General features: G+C 39.1%; 1 protein-coding gene across 2 annotated transcripts in view; it reads right to left on the minus strand.

Moving 5' to 3' along the window:
- Positions 1-19,056, minus strand: part of TMEM135 (transmembrane protein 135) — a 236,156-nt gene that overhangs the window by 76,307 nt on the left and 140,793 nt on the right. For both annotated transcript variants that reach the window (XM_059708198.1, XM_059708197.1), the window contains one exon: positions 7,943-7,989. In XM_059708198.1, the coding sequence (XP_059564181.1) occupies positions 7,943-7,989 (47 nt within the window). The remainder of the gene's footprint in view (positions 1-7,942; positions 7,990-19,056) is intronic.

The raw sequence follows: 19,056 nt of genomic DNA on the forward strand, positions 1-19,056 counted from the left end.
CAGTCAAGGGCATGTACCTTGGTTGCAGGCACATTCCCAGTAGGGAGTGTGCAGGAGGCAGCTGATTGATGTCTCTCTCTCTCATCGATGTTTCTAACTCTCTATCCCTCTCCCTTCCTCTCTTTAAAAAATCAATAAAACATATATTTTTTTAAAAAAGAGTACATTCACTAAATGGACAGACTAATTTTCTACTCTCCCAAAAAAGTCAGATTATAGTCATACTAAAGGCCCAATGCACAAAATTCACACAAGAGTAGGCCTTCCTTCCCCTGGCTGCCGGCACCAGCTTCCCTTTGGCACCGAGGACCTGGGCTTCCCTCGCAGCCCCGGCTTCGTCAGGAAGGTCGTCCAGAAGGATGTCCAGTCTAATTAGCATATTATGCTTTTATTATTATAGATGACAGGAAACTAAGCTTTTGCCTCCTCAGAGGAAGTGATTTACATTTATGAACCCAGGTTTTCTCACCTTTTCATTTGCTTTGAGGAAAACAACAGTCCTAACAATCTCTATACTTTTTCTTTTCTTAGGGTAAATTTTGCATTCTTTGGTAAGCCCACTGGCTTAGTTGCTAATTATAGAACTGCCTTCTTTCACCTTATATATCTTCTCAGGATATATGGTTTTGCAAGCCCATGTATATTTTTATAACAAGTTAATTAAACTTTTAAGAATGACAATGAATTTAGGAAGCCAAAAACATTAGATTTTTTTTCCATTTCCTTCCTCTTCTATGCATCAGTCCTGTTTCATTTAAACCATGTGTCCAAGGCTTTAAACAGTTTCAATTTCCTCCTAATCATGTATCATGATTTCTCCCACACAAGTAGGTTTAACAATCTACCTATATATGTTGCCATTTTGGATCACATTTTAAACTATCTCTCTTCTCTTTCCCAGTCCCCAACTTGTCACTCTCTCCTGCTTCTGCAACCATTTTTTATCTCCTTAACCTTTCCCATAGTCTACTGAAATAAAGTAATTAATTATTTACGGAAAATACAAAGAAAAACCCTTAATCCTGTAACAACTTGCCCTTTCTCCTCTCTTGAGTTTACTATATTCATTCTACTTCCTCATCTCACATTTCTTTTTTTACATTTTATTTTTTGTAACTTTATGATAAATATAATTGTATATATTTAAAGCCTACAATATGTCACATTTATTTCTTAATCTACTACCCCAACTCAACCACAGACATTTCTCTAGCAGATTACCACTGACCACCACGTTGTTAGAGCAAATGAACACATTTTAACACTTACCTTACTGAATGTGTACAGCATTACTACTAAAGATAATGTCCTCATTCCTGAAATTCTCTATTTTAATTAATTTTATTTCCTAGTTTAAAAACAGCAATCACTAATTCTAACTCTACTTTTTCTAAGGTAACAATCACTGTGCTTAGCGCTCACATGTATTACTTCAGTATTTTTCTTACACTGCTTGTTGTTACCCATTAGTGGGTCAAAGCAGTTTTTACAACAAATAAAATAAATTAGAATAGAAAAGGTCCAAATGTATTACATGTAGTAAGATTAGGTATTACTCTGGGATATGTGTGTGTGTGTGTGTGTGTGTGTGTGTGTGTGTGTGTGTTCACAATTCTTATTTTATGTTACAGCAAAAAAAGTTTGAAAGGCAATGTCTTATTTAATCCCCAAAACCCACTTATTAGGTCCATATAGTAATTTACATTTTTAATAATGAAGAAATTGATGTATCAGAAGCTATGCAATTTCTCACAGTCAAGCAGCTAGAGTGACAGTCAAGAAAAGACTCTATTTTATCTCCTAAACTCCAAATACGCACTGGTATATATATATATATGTATATATATATATGACTCTATATGAATGTCTAAAAAAATGCTTCGACCTCAGTGTTTGCAGAATCTGTCCTTAATTTCTACACATATTCTAATTTGTTCAGCTTCCAGTGTTTTGCTCTTCCACATCCAAGCAGCAATCCTCATATCTTAAGTCCACTCTTTGCCATATCATTACCACAACTCAGTCATGTTCTCACCATTTCTCTCCTGGATAACTGCTATAATACTCCTCCATTACTAGTCAGGGTGTCCCCCTTCTAAACTCCCAATACACTCCCTACATCGCTGAAGTAATACCTTCTAAATAAAAATCTAATTTTTTAGGGCAAACTCTCCTAACCCTAAAGTAAAACATTTAAGATCTGAATGCCATATATAATTTTCTAGACAAGATTTTGTGTATGTCTAGGCAATCCTTTAAGAAATAGAAACTCTATATTTAAAAGACTTTCATTAAAATCAGAAAATGGTTGTAAGACCCAGATCAAAAGTTCTTTAATTGCATTTAAAGTTATTTCAAAGATATTAAGTTAAGTTTATAAAAAGAGATTCTAGGACAAACGTATTTCACTTAATAACTTTAGGTTATTCAGCCAATACATAGTTTCATGTTTCTTAAATACAAACATTACATCTTTATCTTGAGACTAATGAAATGCTTTATTAGTTGTGCCTTACCAGACAGCTGATGAGAATTTATTAAATGGCAGCCACATCACTACTGTTTCTGTCTAAAACAAAATACATTTTAATTTGCACTGGTTTCTAACTAAAAATGCAAAGCTTTTCAATGTTTATATAGATTGAGATAAGTCTGTTGTGAATCAGCTATAATCTGTAGATTATGCGCTATGACAAGTCTGAGCCTTTTGTTCTACATGTTTAAACTGTTGCTGCTGTTCTTGCAAAGGCAGGTGGAAAAAATTTCTAGCTAGGTGCTCACTAGGATGGGATCAAAATTGTCATAATATGCTTTATGATACTGTCTATTTTAAATTATCAACACTAATAAAAGAGAAAAATGGTAATTGGCGTACGACGATACCCTTTTCATTGGCTAATCAGGGCTATATGCAAATTAACCGCCAACTAAGATTGGCAGTTAACTGTCAACAAGATGGTGGTTAATTTGCATATGCAGGCACAATGCAGGGAGGCGAAAGGGAAAGCAGGAAGAAGCCCCCTGCCACTGACAGTGATCGGAAACCCAGCGGGGAGCTAAGAGCTGGGGGGCAGGGCAAAGGCGGCCCTGGGGCCGCCTTTGCCCTGCCCCCCAGCCATGAGCCTTTGCCCTGCCCCCCAGCCATGATCGGAGAATCAGGTGCCTTTTCTGCCCTGGCCAGTGATAGCAGGAAGTAGGGGTGGAGCCAGCGATGGGAGCTGGGCATGGTCGAAGCTGGCAGTCCCAGGAGCTAGGGGTCCCTTGCCTGGGCCTAAAGCGGAGCCCACGATCGTGGGGCCGCTGCAGCTGCGGGTCCCCGCTGCCCGGGCCGGACGCCTAGGCCAGAGGCATCCTGCAGGGGCAGGGGCGGAGCCCGCGCGATCGCAGCACCCCCCACTGCTACTGCAGGTCCCCGCTGCCCAGGCCGGATGCCTAGGCCAGAGGCATCAGGCCTGGGCAAGGGGCCGATCCTGCAATTGGAGGGTGATGGGGGTCAACGCCTGAGGGCTCCCAGTATGTGAGAGGGGGCAGGCTGGGCTGAGGGACACACACCCCCCCCACCCAGTGCACGAATTTCGTGCACGGGGCCCCTAGTATTATATAAAGAAAAATGAAGCTCACAACTGAAGAGGAAGACAAATAATCCAATTAAAATATAGGACTGGAATAGACACTTCCCCAAAGAGGACATATAGATGGCCAATAGACATGAAAAAATGCTCAACATCACTAATCATCAGAAAAATGCAAATTAAACCCACAATGAGATATCATCTCACACCTGCCAGAATGACTATCATCAATAAATCAACAAACAACAAGTGCTAGTGAGGATGTGAAAGAAAGGAACCCTAGTACGCTGCTGGTGGGAATGCAGGCTGGTGCAGCCACTGTGGAAAACAGTATGGCAGTTCCTCAAAAAATTAAAAATGAAACTGCCTTATGATCCAGAAATTCTACTTCTAAGAATATATCCTATGAATTCCAAAATACCAATCAGAAAGGATATATGCATCCCTATGTTATTCACAATAGCTAATGATCTGGAAACAGCCCAAGTGCCCATCAGTAGATGAGTGGATAAAAAGGCTGTGGTACATTTACACAATGGAATACTATGCAGCAGTAAAAAAGAAGGATCTATTACCCTTTGAGACAGTATGGATGGATCTGGAGAGTACTATGCTAAGTGAAATAAGCCAGGCATAGAAAGATAAATATTACATGATCTCACTTATATGTGGAATCTAATGAACAAAATAAACTGACAAAATAGGTCCAGAGACATGAAAGCATAGAACAGACTAACAGATATCTCAGAGGGAAGGGAGCGAGGGCAGGAAGAGATTAACCAAAGAACTTACATGCATATATGTACAGCTCATGGGCACAGACAATAGTGAGGTGAAGGCCTAGTGTGGGCTAAGAGCTGGGTGGAGAAGGGTATAAGGGGAAAAAGAGGAATATCTGTAATACTCTCAACAATAAAAATAAATTTTTAAAAGATGAAAAATGACGCTCATTTATATCATTCAAAAAATATTAGTGTTCTCCAGACACAGAAACTTAATGTTGAAAATAAAACTTATGATGTTTAAAGGTATTGCTTGTTTCATTATTTTTTTATGAGCAATATTCATTGTAATAGTTTCGGAACAGCATTTGTGTTGTTGAGTCTATCTTTTGCTTCTCAATTAAAACAAAAAAGAGCTAGTAGTTCAAAAGAAACATTTCTTTTCTCCACAAGATGCTGGGAAGATCCTAGTGAAGCCTGAATCAACGACTATGATGAATTCTTTGGCTTGAGAAAACGTGGGTTGCTTTACCCATAAACACACATTTGGAAGGAAAGAAATGTTTTAAAGGGGTGCATGAGACAAAGTATTCTATCAAGTTTTCAACCATGACTTCTGCTTGGCCTGAATTGCAAGTGACAGACAATGCTCTACGGTGAAGCTATGATAACAACATACAAAATAATAAATCATTGAACAAAGGAGTTAGAGCAATTATGAAGTATGCTCACTAGGGTTACACAGAGAGCCTTTGTCTTTCAAAATATCTTCCAAATATTATAGTATGTGTTGGTATCAATAGACAGCCTAGGGCTGGATGGGCAGCTGGTTAAGAGCTAGAAGAAAACTAGAACTCTCTCTTCACATGTTACCTTTATTTAACCCAAGCCTCTAAAGAGTTCCCAGGATTCCATCTGAACGTGAGCCTTATTTCTGGCATACAGATTGAAAACTGAGATCACCATGTATTGTATGAGATAATGTATGTGAAAATAATCATACCTGTAAAAGAAAGCTATTAAAAACTGCAAAAGTATATTTTCTCTACATGTTTTAATAACCAATATTTCATTACTAAAAACACTGTAAGTAAATTCATACAATAAATATTTATGGAACGATTTCCTCAAGTTTTTCTTTAAAAAAAAATTGGACCATTTTCTCTCTGTTGAAAGGGGGTCTCATTTCCCTTTTTCCACATTTATGGGTTAGAATAAAAACACAAGTTAACTCATTTCTAACATAAAATATTTCTCTTATCCTCTTCGCAAAAGAGATGACCATAAATGGAGTCCTGGGGACAATATTATTTGATATTTACTTATCAAATATCATGCAATTAGAACTAAAATTATTGTCAATAAATGGAATAAATGTGTCCTCAAAATATCTATATTTACAATAAAATGAATCTTAACAATAAAATATTGTAATGAAATTGGACTTGCTATTATGTACAATATTGTTTGTTCATTCCAAACAAACATATAACATTGTTTTATTTGGTTGTAGTACTTTATAAATAGTTTTACTTTACCATTTATCAAACACATTTGGTTGAGTTATTCAAACTAACTTCTGCCAAGAACACTAGGAATTTGGTGATAGTGCTTCTTTTAGGAGAAAAACAACCCCTTTCCTCAGAAAATCGAAAATGTTTATCTTGGCAGTAAAACCTTATATTGAGCCTTCTGGAAAGTATTTTAAATTGTTGTTTCTGTGACTGAAACAGGAAAAGGCTCTGCAGCTCTGCACCGAAATACATATTTATAGGGTTGATTTTCTTTCTACACCAAAAATACTAGGTTGATGGCAGCAATTTTCAAAGAACCATGCTAAAAATTGAGCATTATCACTATATTCAACACACAATTTATTTGTTAAGCCTCAAAAACTTCTGATGACTAACAAATGCTAAATGTTGACGAAATATGCTGTCTTCCGGTGCCATATTGGAAAGGGTTCTTTTATTTAACTACCTGTTCTGTTAGGAATTTTAACAAAAAGAAAATTTGCTTGATATTATACTTTTCTCTTGTGTATATATAAAAAATATGTTTCTAAGTTTATATCTTTTTTACATTTTCCCCACTAGGTATGCTTTATCTTCAGACAATACAGAACAGAGATAAACCACATAAACGTTTGCAATATTGTCTTAATAATGTGTCTTTATATGATTATGAAATTTGGGAAAATTGACAAAAATGAAATAGTTTGCTATTAACTCCTCTACCCTGGCCCTAAATTATTAAAATATGAGACAACAGAAACTGTACGGTATGCATGAGGCTGTATGAAAATGGCAGGTCAAACAATTTCACAAAAACCACCAGATAGGTTCAATGATTTTTCTGTCATTATTAACTGCCATAAAATATTACATATCCCATTACCAACCCTTTGCAGATCAAGTTGAAACTTTATCTATTTTTCTTCCTTCTAACAGCCTGGCTGTCCCTTTATAAAAATAATAACATCATCACTTTATATTTGCATAACATTTTTTATAAAGTTAAAATGTGCTTAACAAATATTTGTTTAGGATGTTCTGGCAGGGAATTAGTTGTTCAAAAATTCTGGTATGGTTAAATTATCTCATTTAGGTAAAAAAAGGAAAATATCTACCAAATATATCTTATTAAAATCCATACTGCCTTTGTCAATTAAATACAAATTTTAATTTTAAAAGCCTGGTCTTTCCTGCTGTGACTGAATTCTGCTTAAATCCAGAAACATCAAGAAAGGGTCTATTCAAATGAGTGCAACAGGAGTAAACTAAATGGGAATTATGGTCTTACTGAAAAGGAAGACTACGAAGAAGTGGACTCTTCCTGAACAAAAATCCTATTCTCATGCTGCTATGGTTATGTAACAATGACAGACATTCTTTTCATTGGCACTAAAATCTTGAGCCATCCTAACACTCCCCCTTACTCCTCAGAGTCTCAGTGTCAATGAAAAATACAGCTCTGGCCCTGACCGGTTTGGCTCAGTGGATAGATACATCGTCAGCCTGCAGACTGAAGGGTCCCAGGTTCGATTCCAGTCAAGGGCATGTACCTTGGTTGTGAGTAGACCCCCAGTGGGGGGTGTGCAGGAGGCAGCTGATCGATGTTTCTCTCTCATTGATGTTTCTAACTCTCTATCCCTCTCCCTTCCTCTCTGTAAAAAATCAGTAAAATATGTTTTTTTTAAAAGAAAAAAGAAAAGAAAAATACAGCTCTGACAAGCTGGGCTAATTTAATATCTGAAAGGCTATGATTAATGTGCTAGGTTACCTTCACAGAAGACTTAGATTAAGCCCTACCATCACTTTTTCTTTTTTAAATTTAAAATGTTAACTGTATTATAAGCATATCTGAAATCAGCTCAGAAAAAAACACCTATCAGAATTTGAAGACTATTAATTTACACATTCAGCTCTCACATTCTATAAGTAGAATGTGAACAAATAAATCTCCATTCCCTTTTTCTCTATTTACTAAGGAGCGGTGATTTACCTCAACCACTCTAGAAACAAAGCAAAACAAAACCCATGCCACTCATGGGACACAATTATTTGGGTAACACTTTAGTTACATGGTTGAGAATTACAAAGGAGCACTGTTTTTTCTATTAAAATGAGTAGGTGTAACAGAACATACCTGAAAAAGAACATGTACATGGCAGCTGTGATGCAGAACAAAAGGACCTATAACAAGGAGAAAAGACATTACTTGAAAATGAACACTGACATTGTCATCGGGCTGTAAAAAGCAAAATGCCTACTATTAAATCTTGTACCTGAGACAATTTAAAGATGTGCAAAAGTAGTCATACATCTTTCATTCTCTATATTTCAAATAAATTGTATTAAGGTAATGAAGAGTGTATACACACATATCTATATATCTATATCTATATCTACATCTATCTATCTATCTATATATACATACACACTGTAATTACATGTATGTCTGTATATAGACTGAGCAGAAGAATAACACAGTTCAAAAAAGAACAGCCAATTTTTAAAATTATCTCTAAGAATGCCATAAAAAAGAATAAAATCTTGCCATCTACAATAATATGGATGGATCTAGAGGGTATTATGTTAAGTGAAATAAGTCAGACAGAGAAAGACAAATACTATATGATTTCACTTATATCAGGGATCTAAAAATCAAAATAAATGAAAGAACAAAACACAAACAAACTCTCATAGAGAGGACAAAATAATGGTTGCCAGATTTTGGAAAGGGGTGGGGTTTGGAAGGTGGGGTGAACAAAGTGAAAGGATTAAGAAGTATAAATTGGCAGTTATAAAAATAGTCATGGAGATGAAAAGTACATTTTAGGGAATATAGTGAATAATATTGTAATTACTATGTGTGGCGTCAGGTGGGTCCTTGACTTAGTGGGTTGATCCCTTCTTAAGTTATATAAATGTCTAATCACTATGTTGTACACCTTAAACTAATACAATATTATATGTCAACTGTAATTGTAAAAACAAAAGGGAAAAAAAAAACAAGAATGCCTAAAGAAGCAAGTTTTTAAAAAGACAATGGCTTTTATAATTAAATCAGCAAATCCTATCTAATAAAAGACAAAAAGGGTAATTAACCATACCTCTGCTACGCTTCCCATTGGCTAAGCAGGGCGATATGCAAATTAACTGCCAACAAAGATGGCGGCTGGCAGCCATGCAGCTGAAGCGAACAAGAGGCTTGCTTGCTCCAGTGATGGAGGAAGCCAAGGTTCCCCGCCTGCCGCGGCCCAGCTTTGAGCTCTGGAAGCAGCAATGTTTCAATTATAGAAGCTAAACAAACCCCAGATACCTGCTTTCAGCCGGCCATGGCCTCAGAGCTGGGAGTGCCAGTGAAGGCAACAATGTTTCAATTATAGAAGGTAAATAAATCTCAGAATAAAAACAAAAAGAAAAAAAGGAGAGGCTAGGAGCTTCAGTCGATGACCAGCCTGAAAACGGCCCTCAGCCCCTCACCCAGACTGGCCAGGCACCCCAGTGGGGACCCCCATCCTGAAGGGGGTGCGACTAGCTGCAAACAGCCATCAGCCCCTCATCCAGGCTGGCCAAGCACCCCAGTGGGGACCCTCACCGTGATCAGGGACACCCTTCAAGGCAAACCAGCCGGACCCCACCCGTGCACCAGGCCTCTATCCTATATAGTAAAAGGGTAATATGCAAATTGACCCTAACAGCAGAAAGACTGGGAATGACTGGTCACTATGACACACACTGACCACCAGGGGGCAGACGCTCAATGCAGGAGCTGACCTCTGGTGGTCAGTGCACTCTCACATGGGGGAGCTCTGCTCAGACACAAGCCAGGCTGATGGCTGCCAGTACAGCGGTAGTAGTGGGAGCCTCTCCTGCCTCCTCAGCAGCGCTAAGGATGTCTGACTGAAGCTTAGGTCTGCTCCCTGCTGGCAAGTGGACATCCCCCGAGGGTTGCCAGGCTGCCAGAGGAATGTCTGATTGCCATCTTAGGCCCAATCACCCGGGGAGCAGGCCTAAGCAAGCAGGTAGTCATCCCCCGAGTGGTCCCAGACTGCGAGAGGGCACAGGCCGGGCTGAGGGACCCTCCCTCCCTGCCCCCCAGTGCACAAATTTTTGTGCGCCAGGCCTTTAGTAAATCATAATATTTATTCACTATTACATTAAGAAGAGCATATTTTTTATTTTTTATTTTTATTTTTTTAAAAATATATTTTATTGATTTTTTACAGAGAGGAAGGGAGAGAGATAGACAGTCAGAAACATCGATGGGAGAGAAACATCGATCAGCTGCCTCCTGCACATCTCCCACTGGGGGTGTGCCCGCAACCCAGGTACATGCCCTTGACCGGAATCGAACCCGGGACCCCTCAGTCCGCAGGCCGATGCTCTATCCACTGAGCCAAACCAGTCTCGGCAAGATGACCATATTTTTTAAAATGTAAAATACAATCAGTCCAGTTGTCAACCAATTCTAATCAATAAGAAAAGCTCCTAAAATATATAATCATCTTTTGTGGTATATAAACCAGCTATTGAAATTTCTTCTAAAAGCAGGCATCAGAACATAGTAAATGTGGTTTAAAGCTCCCCTCAAACCTACCATACTAAGTACACAATATACTAAGATGTATATGGGAAGAATCCAGAGCCCAAGTCCTGACAAAACCTGAGTTATGCCAAGACAGTTTTTCTCTTTACTCTGTGTTTTATTTTAGATCATTCTACTGTTAATGCCTTCAAATTTACTGGAATCAACCTACTTCATTAATTTCAATTTTATTTTATTTTTTAATTAAATATTTTTATGGCTCCATTTTCTTTCCATTGTTGGCTTATGTTAGTGTTTGTTTTAGGGTTTATAGTTTACACCATTAAATTGATAGTTTTCATTCAAGTGATATTATACCACTTACCATGTAATACAGAAACTTGCTATATTACTGGTATTCTTCCATTTGTTACCTTTGTTCAATATTTATGATAATATTCTTTACTCTGAAATCTATTTTATCTGAAAGTAACAGTTTCCAGTCTGGCTGGTAGGAACAGACACTATTCCTGCTGCTATTTGAGTACCAAGCACTTAGGTAAGGATCTACAGTGCTTCCAGGTTATTCTTTCCTTATACTGTGGCGTTTTCCTCACTTACATGCCCTAATTAGTAATCAGCCGAGTACTTTCTCTCTAATCTTTTGTTCTGTAAACTCTATCTGGCATGGTCTACAATCCACTCTGTTTCCTCAACTCAGAAAGTCCTCTAGACTTTGTCTGCATGCCTCCTCTTTAATCCATGCCTGGAAACTCTCTCAATGCAGGCCAGCGTAACCATAGGGCTCATTTTTTCTGTTCCCTATCTCTCAGGGATCTCTTCCCTTCAGTGTCCAATGTCCACTGTTTCAGATTTTTACCTGCATTTGAATTGTTTCACTTGCCCCAGAACTGTTATTAGCTCATAGGCAGAAGCAGTGTGTGGTTACTTAACTTTACATTAATTTAAATGAAATAATATTAAAATTCAGTTTTGCATTCATACTAGTCACATTTCATATAATCAACAGCCACATGTGGCAGTAGGTACTATACTATATAAAACAGACATAGGACATTATCTGTAATTGCAAAAAGTTCCATTAGACATGTCTGGCTAGTGAATCACATTTTCACTGTACATTTAAGTGCTAATGTTATAACACTTAAAATATTCAAACTTTAACTATCAGGTATAAATCTGCACACATCTATTTTTATATTTTACACTTTTATGTCTAAACACCTAAAATTAACACTAATATCACAATTCACACATTTGTGAAAATAATAGAATACAAGCTATTACATAAATTGTAAAAATTAAATGAGATAACATATGTAAAGCCTAATAGAGTGACTAGTAAATGCTCAATAACTGAAAGCTATTAACATGAAATAATTTCTTTGTGCTTCCCTTCCACTTCACAACCACTGTACGGTATACTTAAACTGGATAAGTAATTTTAAAATTGCTATTTTCACTTTAATTTTTAACATTTTTAAAAATCAAAAGTTATGTAAGGTCTACTACAATATAGCTGAACCTCAAGAACATTATTTTAGTGAAAGAAGCCAGTTACAACTGACCACATGCCATACGATACCATTTATATAAAATTCCAGATTACACAAACCTATTTACAGAAAGTGGAATAATTAATGTCTAGAGCAGCGGTTCTCAACCTGTAGGTCACAACCCCTTTCGGAGTCCAACAACCCTTTCACAGGGGTCGCCTAAGATCATCGGAAAACACATATATAATTACATATTGTTTTGTGATTAATCACTATGCTTTAATTATGTTCAATTTGTAACAATGAAATTGGGGGTCACCACAACATGAGGAACTGTCTTTTAAAGGGTCGCGGCATTAGGAAGATTGAGAACCACTGGTCTAGAGCTAAGGAAGTGAGGGTGATAAGGTTTGTTTACTAATGATACAAAGTTTTTTCTGGGGCCAATGAAAATGTTATAAAATTGGGTTGTATGGATAGGGGCACAGCTTTGTAAATGTACTAAACACCCATGAAATTGACACTTCAAACTGATAAATTTGATAGCATATAAATTTCATCTCAAAAAACATTATTAAAGCTGACACTTTTAAGGCATGTACATGACTGACACTAAATTCAAAACAATAATAAAAGTACAATGAAAAGAAAGTGCCCTTCCATCTCTCTCTCTCTCTCTCTCTCTCTCTCTCTCTCTCTCTCTCTCTCTCTCTCTCTCTCAGTATGTACATACATTTGTACATAGACACCAATTTAATAAAAACATGTTTTATACTTTTTGATTTTGCACATATACAAAAAATGCTGGTTTACTCAACAGTCTACAAATAGTTACTTAGAGGAGATGAAATAAATATTGAATACCAAAGTACACTTCGTAAACATGTACACTTATATCTCTGGAGGTAAATTCTTAGAGCTGGATTCACTGCATAGAAGGACAGGTGCATTTTTAATTTGACACACTCCCATTAACATATATGAAAATAGCTATTTCCTTAGACTAGAATTTCCCTATGCCCACAAAAACTGTGATTTATCAAACTGTCTTATCCTTATCAAACTGATGGGTAAAATAAAAGATACATTATGGGTTTATTCTTCTTATGAGTGAAATGAGCACTGCAGGTTTATAAACCTTTTTGTTTGTTGTTTGATCAGCTGGTTTAACTTCTTCATATCATTTGCCTATTTTAGGATTGATCTTTTAGAAACCATTTTTATTTATTTATTTTTAAATATATTTTTATTGATTTCAGAGAGGAACGGAGAGGGAGAGATAGAAACATCAATGAGAGAGAATCATTGAATGGCTGTCTCCTGCACATCCCCTACTGCGGATAAAGCCCACAACCCAGGCATGTGCCCTGACAGGGAATCTAACCGGGACCTCCTGGTTAATAGGTTAATGCTCAACCACTGAGCCACACCAGCCAAGCAGAAACCTTTTTTAAAAAAAAACTGAGTATACTTCTATGAAATCCTAGGAATAATTTCATTATTAGCTATTTCTATGAAGAATATGGGTGGTCAGATAAAAGTAATCATGTAAAGGAAATCTCATAAAGTATTAAGTCAAAACATTTTAAGTCAATAGTGTACAGAAAGTATGCTATATAATAAAAGGGTAATATGCAAATAGACCAAATGGCAGAACAACCGAACAACCAATCAAAGCGTAATATGCTAGTGATATGCTAAGGCTGCTCAACTGCTCGCTATGACATGCACTGGTCACCAAGGGGCAGACAGTCATCTGGTCAACCAGTCGCTATGACATTCACTGACCACCAGGGGACAGATGCTCCGACTGGTAGGTTAGCTTGCTGCTGGGGTCGGCCAATTGGGACTGATTGAGATGGGCCAGGCATGCCCTGGAGCCTTCCCGTGGTCCCTCCCCAGCCCGACCGGTGGGGTCCCTCAGCCTGGCCTGTGCCCTCTCACAATCCAGGACCCCTCGGGGGATGTCGGAGAGCCGGTTTCAGCCTGATCCCTCAGGCCACTCCCCTTGGGAAGGCACCAGATGCAAGGCTCATGGCTAGCGAGTGCTGCTATGGCAGTGCCAGCCTCTCCTGATTGGGATTGGGTGCAAGCCCGCGGTAGGCACAGTGGGGCCAGGATGAGTGGGAGCGGCAGGTAGGAGCTGCAGGTGGTGTTGGACTGTGTTGGGTTTCGGACTGATCCCTGCAGGCCACCCAAAGGGACCTTACCCGTACATGAATTCGTGCACTGGGTTCCTAGTCTACACTAATAAAAGAGAAACATGGTAATTGGTGTACAACCACTACCCTTTTCATTGGCTAATCAGGGAGATATGCAAATTAACTGTCAGCCAAGATGGCGGCCGGCAGCCAGGCAGCTTGAAACTAACATGAGGCTTGCTTGCCTCAGTGACGGAGGATCGTTGGAGGAAACCAACGTTCCCAGCCTACGGCTGCAGGCCTCTGAGCGGGCAGTTTAAGAAACATTGTAACAAATACCGCCAGACTTCAGCCAGCAGATTCGCAACATTGTAAGCAAAGGCCAGAAACCTACTTTCAGCTGGAGGCCTAAGAGCTGGAGCCAAGCCTCAAGGTAAAGCTGGCCCAGAATTAAAGAAGAAGAAAAAAAGGAGCGTTTGGGAACTTCAGTCACTCCCAGCCTGAAAACAGCCCTCAGCCCCTCACCCAGACTGGCCAGGCACCCCAGTGGGGACCCCCACCCTGATCCAGGACACCCTTCAGGGCAAACCAGCCGGCCCCACCCATGCACCAGGCCTCTACCCTATATAGTAAAAGGGTAATATGCCTCCCGGCACCGGGATCAGCGTGACAGGGGGCAGCGCCCAAACCCCCTGATCGCCCTGCGGCTCTGTGTGTGACAGGGGGCGGGGCCCCAACCCCCTGAGCAGCCCTGCTCTGTGCCTGATAGGGGGGAGCTCCCCAACTCCCCCCCGACGGGCCCTGCTCTATGTGTGATGGGGTAGAGCCATAACCTCCCCATTGGCCCTGCCCTGAGTGTGAGAGTGGCGGCGCCCCAACCCCCTGATTGGCCCTGCTCTGTGGGTGATAGAGGGTGGTGCCCCAACCCTCCCCCCACGGGCCCTGCTCTGTGTGTGATGGGGTAGAGCCATAACCTCCCCATTGGCCCTGCCCTGAGTGTGAGAGTGGCGGCGCCCCAACCCCCTGATTGGCCCTGCTCTGTGCATGACAGGGGGTGGCGCCGCAACCTCCCCATCGACCCTGCCTTGAGTGTGACAGGGGGCGGTGTCCCAACCCCCCAATTGGCCCTACCCTGAGCGTGACTGAGGGTGGCATCACAACCTCCCAATCTGCCCTGCTCTGTGCATGATGGGGCGGCGCCCCAATTCCCCAATCGGCCCTGCTCTGAGCCCGACCAGGGGCTGCACCTAGGGATTAGGCCTGCCCTCTGCCACCCGGGAGCAGGCCTAAGCCAGCAGGTCATTATCTCCTGAGGGGTCCCAGACTGTGAGAGGGCACAGGCCGGGCTGAGGAACCCCCCCACCCCCCGAAGTGCACAAATTTTTGTGCACCGGGCCTCTAGTCTATATATAAAAGCCTAATATGCAAAGTGTCCCCTCGGGAGTTCCATTGCTTGCTATGACTTGCGCTGACTACCAGGGGGCAGTGTGAAATGAAGGAAGGCCCGGGCCGGCAGCTGGGGAAGGGAGGCCCTGGCTGGTAGCTGGCAGCCAGCAGCTGCTAGGGACTGTACCCGTGCACGAATTTCATGCACTGGGTCTGTAGTAACAAATAATGTGAAAGTAAAGTTCATTTAGGTGAAAAATACTGTTTTCTCTGGAATGACTTTTCAGGAAGTGACAGATTTATAATACATGGCTTCCTGTTACAGAACTTACAAAACTCACATAAAAAAACAACCACCCTATACTACTGCTGTCTTCACTGTGTCATGTAAAATTATATGAAAATTATCCCTTTTCAATGTTCTAAAAAAGAAACTATATCGCAATATATAAATACTTTACATTCCTAAAAATAACCAGAAACATAACAAATGTGAATACGGCTCAATGTGAATATGGCATCATATAGAAAGCTGTTTTTAACATTTATGCCACAAAATGGTTAAAACATACAAACTGAAAGCATTTTAACATCTACTAGAGACCTTAATAGATGGTGCATTTAACTACTTCCTACCACAGAACTCTTCTGCTTTTCTTCAACATAATCAATTAAACGGTCTTTGTCCCTGATCACAGTGCCTTTGACTGCTCCTTGAGTGTCCAAAGACAGTGATGTCCTTTGCTGCCTGGCCTTTAATACTCATCAAGCCCATTTCCCCCCACATTCATTGAGCCCTCTTCTATCTATTACTCAAATAAATTTTGAATCTTATCTGTTTTCTGGAAAAGAAGTAATACATCTCCTTTTGCCCCAAGTGTACTTATATTCATACTAGAGGCCCAGCACACAAAATCATGTGCGAGTAGGGTCCCTAGGACTAGCCTGCAATCAGGGCCATGTCCACTGCCCGGCACCGCCCTGTTTGCCGCCGTCACCCCGTGACACTCCTCAATGCTCCCCGCCCTGCGACGCTCCCCGCCCCGTGACACTCCGTGACGCTTGCTGCTGCCCTGCGATGCTCGCAGCAGCTCACCACTGGACGCTCACCACTGCTTGCCACCCATTGCCTATCACCGCTCAACAGTCCCCAGTCCCACCCTGCCTCCGCGCCCTGTTCACCATGCTGTGATTGAAGCCTGCAGGGCAGGGTGGGGAGGAAAGGAGAGGTGGTCAATGCACCTCACGGCAACTGGTCAAGCGGTCGTTCCATTCATTACCCTATGGTCCTGGCCTTTTATTATATAGGATTCTAGCAAGGTAACCACCCACCCATTCACAAAAATTGATTTGGTGTCTATGTGTTTTCACTACTTTGTGACTCAGCAAGCCAAAGGGAGAGAGACACAGAGGTATGCTCTGGACTATCATGAGCCCACAAGATCTTTGAGTGAAACAGAATAGACAAGGAAGCATAAGTTCTCACCATCGTTTATATATTTTATCAGTACTTGCTATTTTGCCAGCATATTAGGGAAACAAATCCACATAATACTTAATTCCTATTGCCCTTATGTGGTCAGTGTAGTGGAAATGCAGGCGTATTAACAAATCATTCCAATAAAATATACTGTTAGAATATTTACACTGCATTCTATAAAGGTACGCACCAATACATCTGATTATTATTTAGATTACTCAATATGTTAGGCAATGCTCTTTTTGATTGTCTGTACTTAGAACATAAAGTCCCAAACGGCAGAGTCTTTACTTTACCAAACTTCATGCATGTGTGATTCTTGATATATAAGGCTTTCCATAATGATGTTAGTTTCCATTTATAGCAACCATCTTTCAAAAAACTAAATAGTAGCCCTAACTGGTTTGGCTCAGTGGATAGAGCGTCGGCCTGTGGACTGAAGGGTCCCAGGTTCGATTCCGGTCAAGGGCATGTACCTTGGTTGTGGGCACATCCCCAATACAGGGTGTGCAGGAGGCAGCTGATTGATGTTTCTAACTCTCTATTCCTCTCTGTAAAAAAATCAATAAAATATATATTTTTTAAAATTAAAAATAAAACTAAATAGTACTCCTATTCATAAACTGTACTTTAATGTCCATTAAACATTTTCAACTTTTCTGAAAACACATGGTCTCTGGGGAAAACATTTTTATTGGATAAATAAGCGTTATCACAATTTGTAAGGTATTTATTTTGACTTTGAACATACAACATATCACCACAAAATTGATTTGCTTCAGCTAAAACATAATTTTCAGCAGCACTATACTCAAATTAAAAAGCTATATATTATTCTGTAATTATAAAAATCCTTACATAATTCAAATCACTTAATATATAGCCCATCTTTTTAATCTGCCCCTTTGTTTCAAATTAGCAGTTTTATTATTGATTTTTTTTTTTTTTAAGGTTTTCCTTCCTTGACAAAACAAATACAGGAAAAATACAAAATATCTTATAAGAATTCAGGGCCACATACGTCAGACTAGAATTAAGAAAGATGTCTTAGGTTTCCAAATTTAAGATTATAAAGTTAATCAAATCACTTTCATTTTTTAAGCCTTAACTTTTTCATCTTTAAATAATTAGATTAATCTGTATGATAATTCTGAACTCCACAATTCTATGATTCTATAAGTCCTTTTTTTTTCAGTACACAGCCAAATTATTTTAAAGCAAAATGTCACTAATATAGAGACCAATCTCATAAAAATATGTATATTTTACATAAAAATATAAACAAATGTGTACATATATTCACCTATACATATGTTAAGCAGATGAAAGTACTTGTTCTTACTGAACTGAATGTAATTAAGGAAACTTACATTAAATATGCCAAACGCTTGGGCCTCGTCTCTGCCTTGCACTGCTCACCATTCTTGATTTATACCTCAAGGTCACCAAACAGAGTCTGACAACATATTAACCTTGAAATTTTCCAGTTGTAGAAACAGTTATGTTAGATAGTGACTGGGGAGTACAGACTATATGACACCCTTTCCTTTTATGGTAATTGGGTAAGCTGTTTGTCTTACATGAAAATAAAACAACTTAATGTATATAACTATAGAAAATGTCAATAGGTAATAACTAATACAGCCTAGAAGTTACATTCCTCTTTACAATGAAAGTCTAATTCTGCTGGCAGATTTTTATAAAATATACAGCTTTAAAACAATTCACTATTTTAACCTTTACAGATAAAAGATCATATGAAGAAAACGTCAGTCTTCATTAAAAACTTAAAAAATAATATGCAAATTCATTCATTGAACAAAATACTCACTGAAAGTATAGTCTTAGAACTGAAGTTTAAAAGCCAGTTATTCACTTGATTCCCATTTCTATTCTATCATGTAAAGAAAATGCAGTTATTGGAAATAAAGGATGGCAATGACTTATATTTAAAAATTATCAACATTGTCAGCTGCTCCTTTCTTTTGCATATCCATTTCTCTCTTTGGTCATTAAAAGTCATTAAAATGCAATTCAAAATAAACAGAAAAGGAAATAAATATGTAGAGGAACAGTATGAAGCCAAGAGAAACCATGGAAAAGTTTAGATAGAAAGTTAGTAAAGGTAAATCAAGAAAATAAAAAGGACTAGAGAACACAGACAAGAGGAAAGCAGAGGAATAAAATAGATAATAAACTATTATT

Source organism: Myotis daubentonii, chromosome 9 (genome assembly GCF_963259705.1).
Source record: "Myotis daubentonii chromosome 9, mMyoDau2.1, whole genome shotgun sequence".
Taxonomy (NCBI): Eukaryota; Metazoa; Chordata; class Mammalia; order Chiroptera; family Vespertilionidae; genus Myotis; species Myotis daubentonii.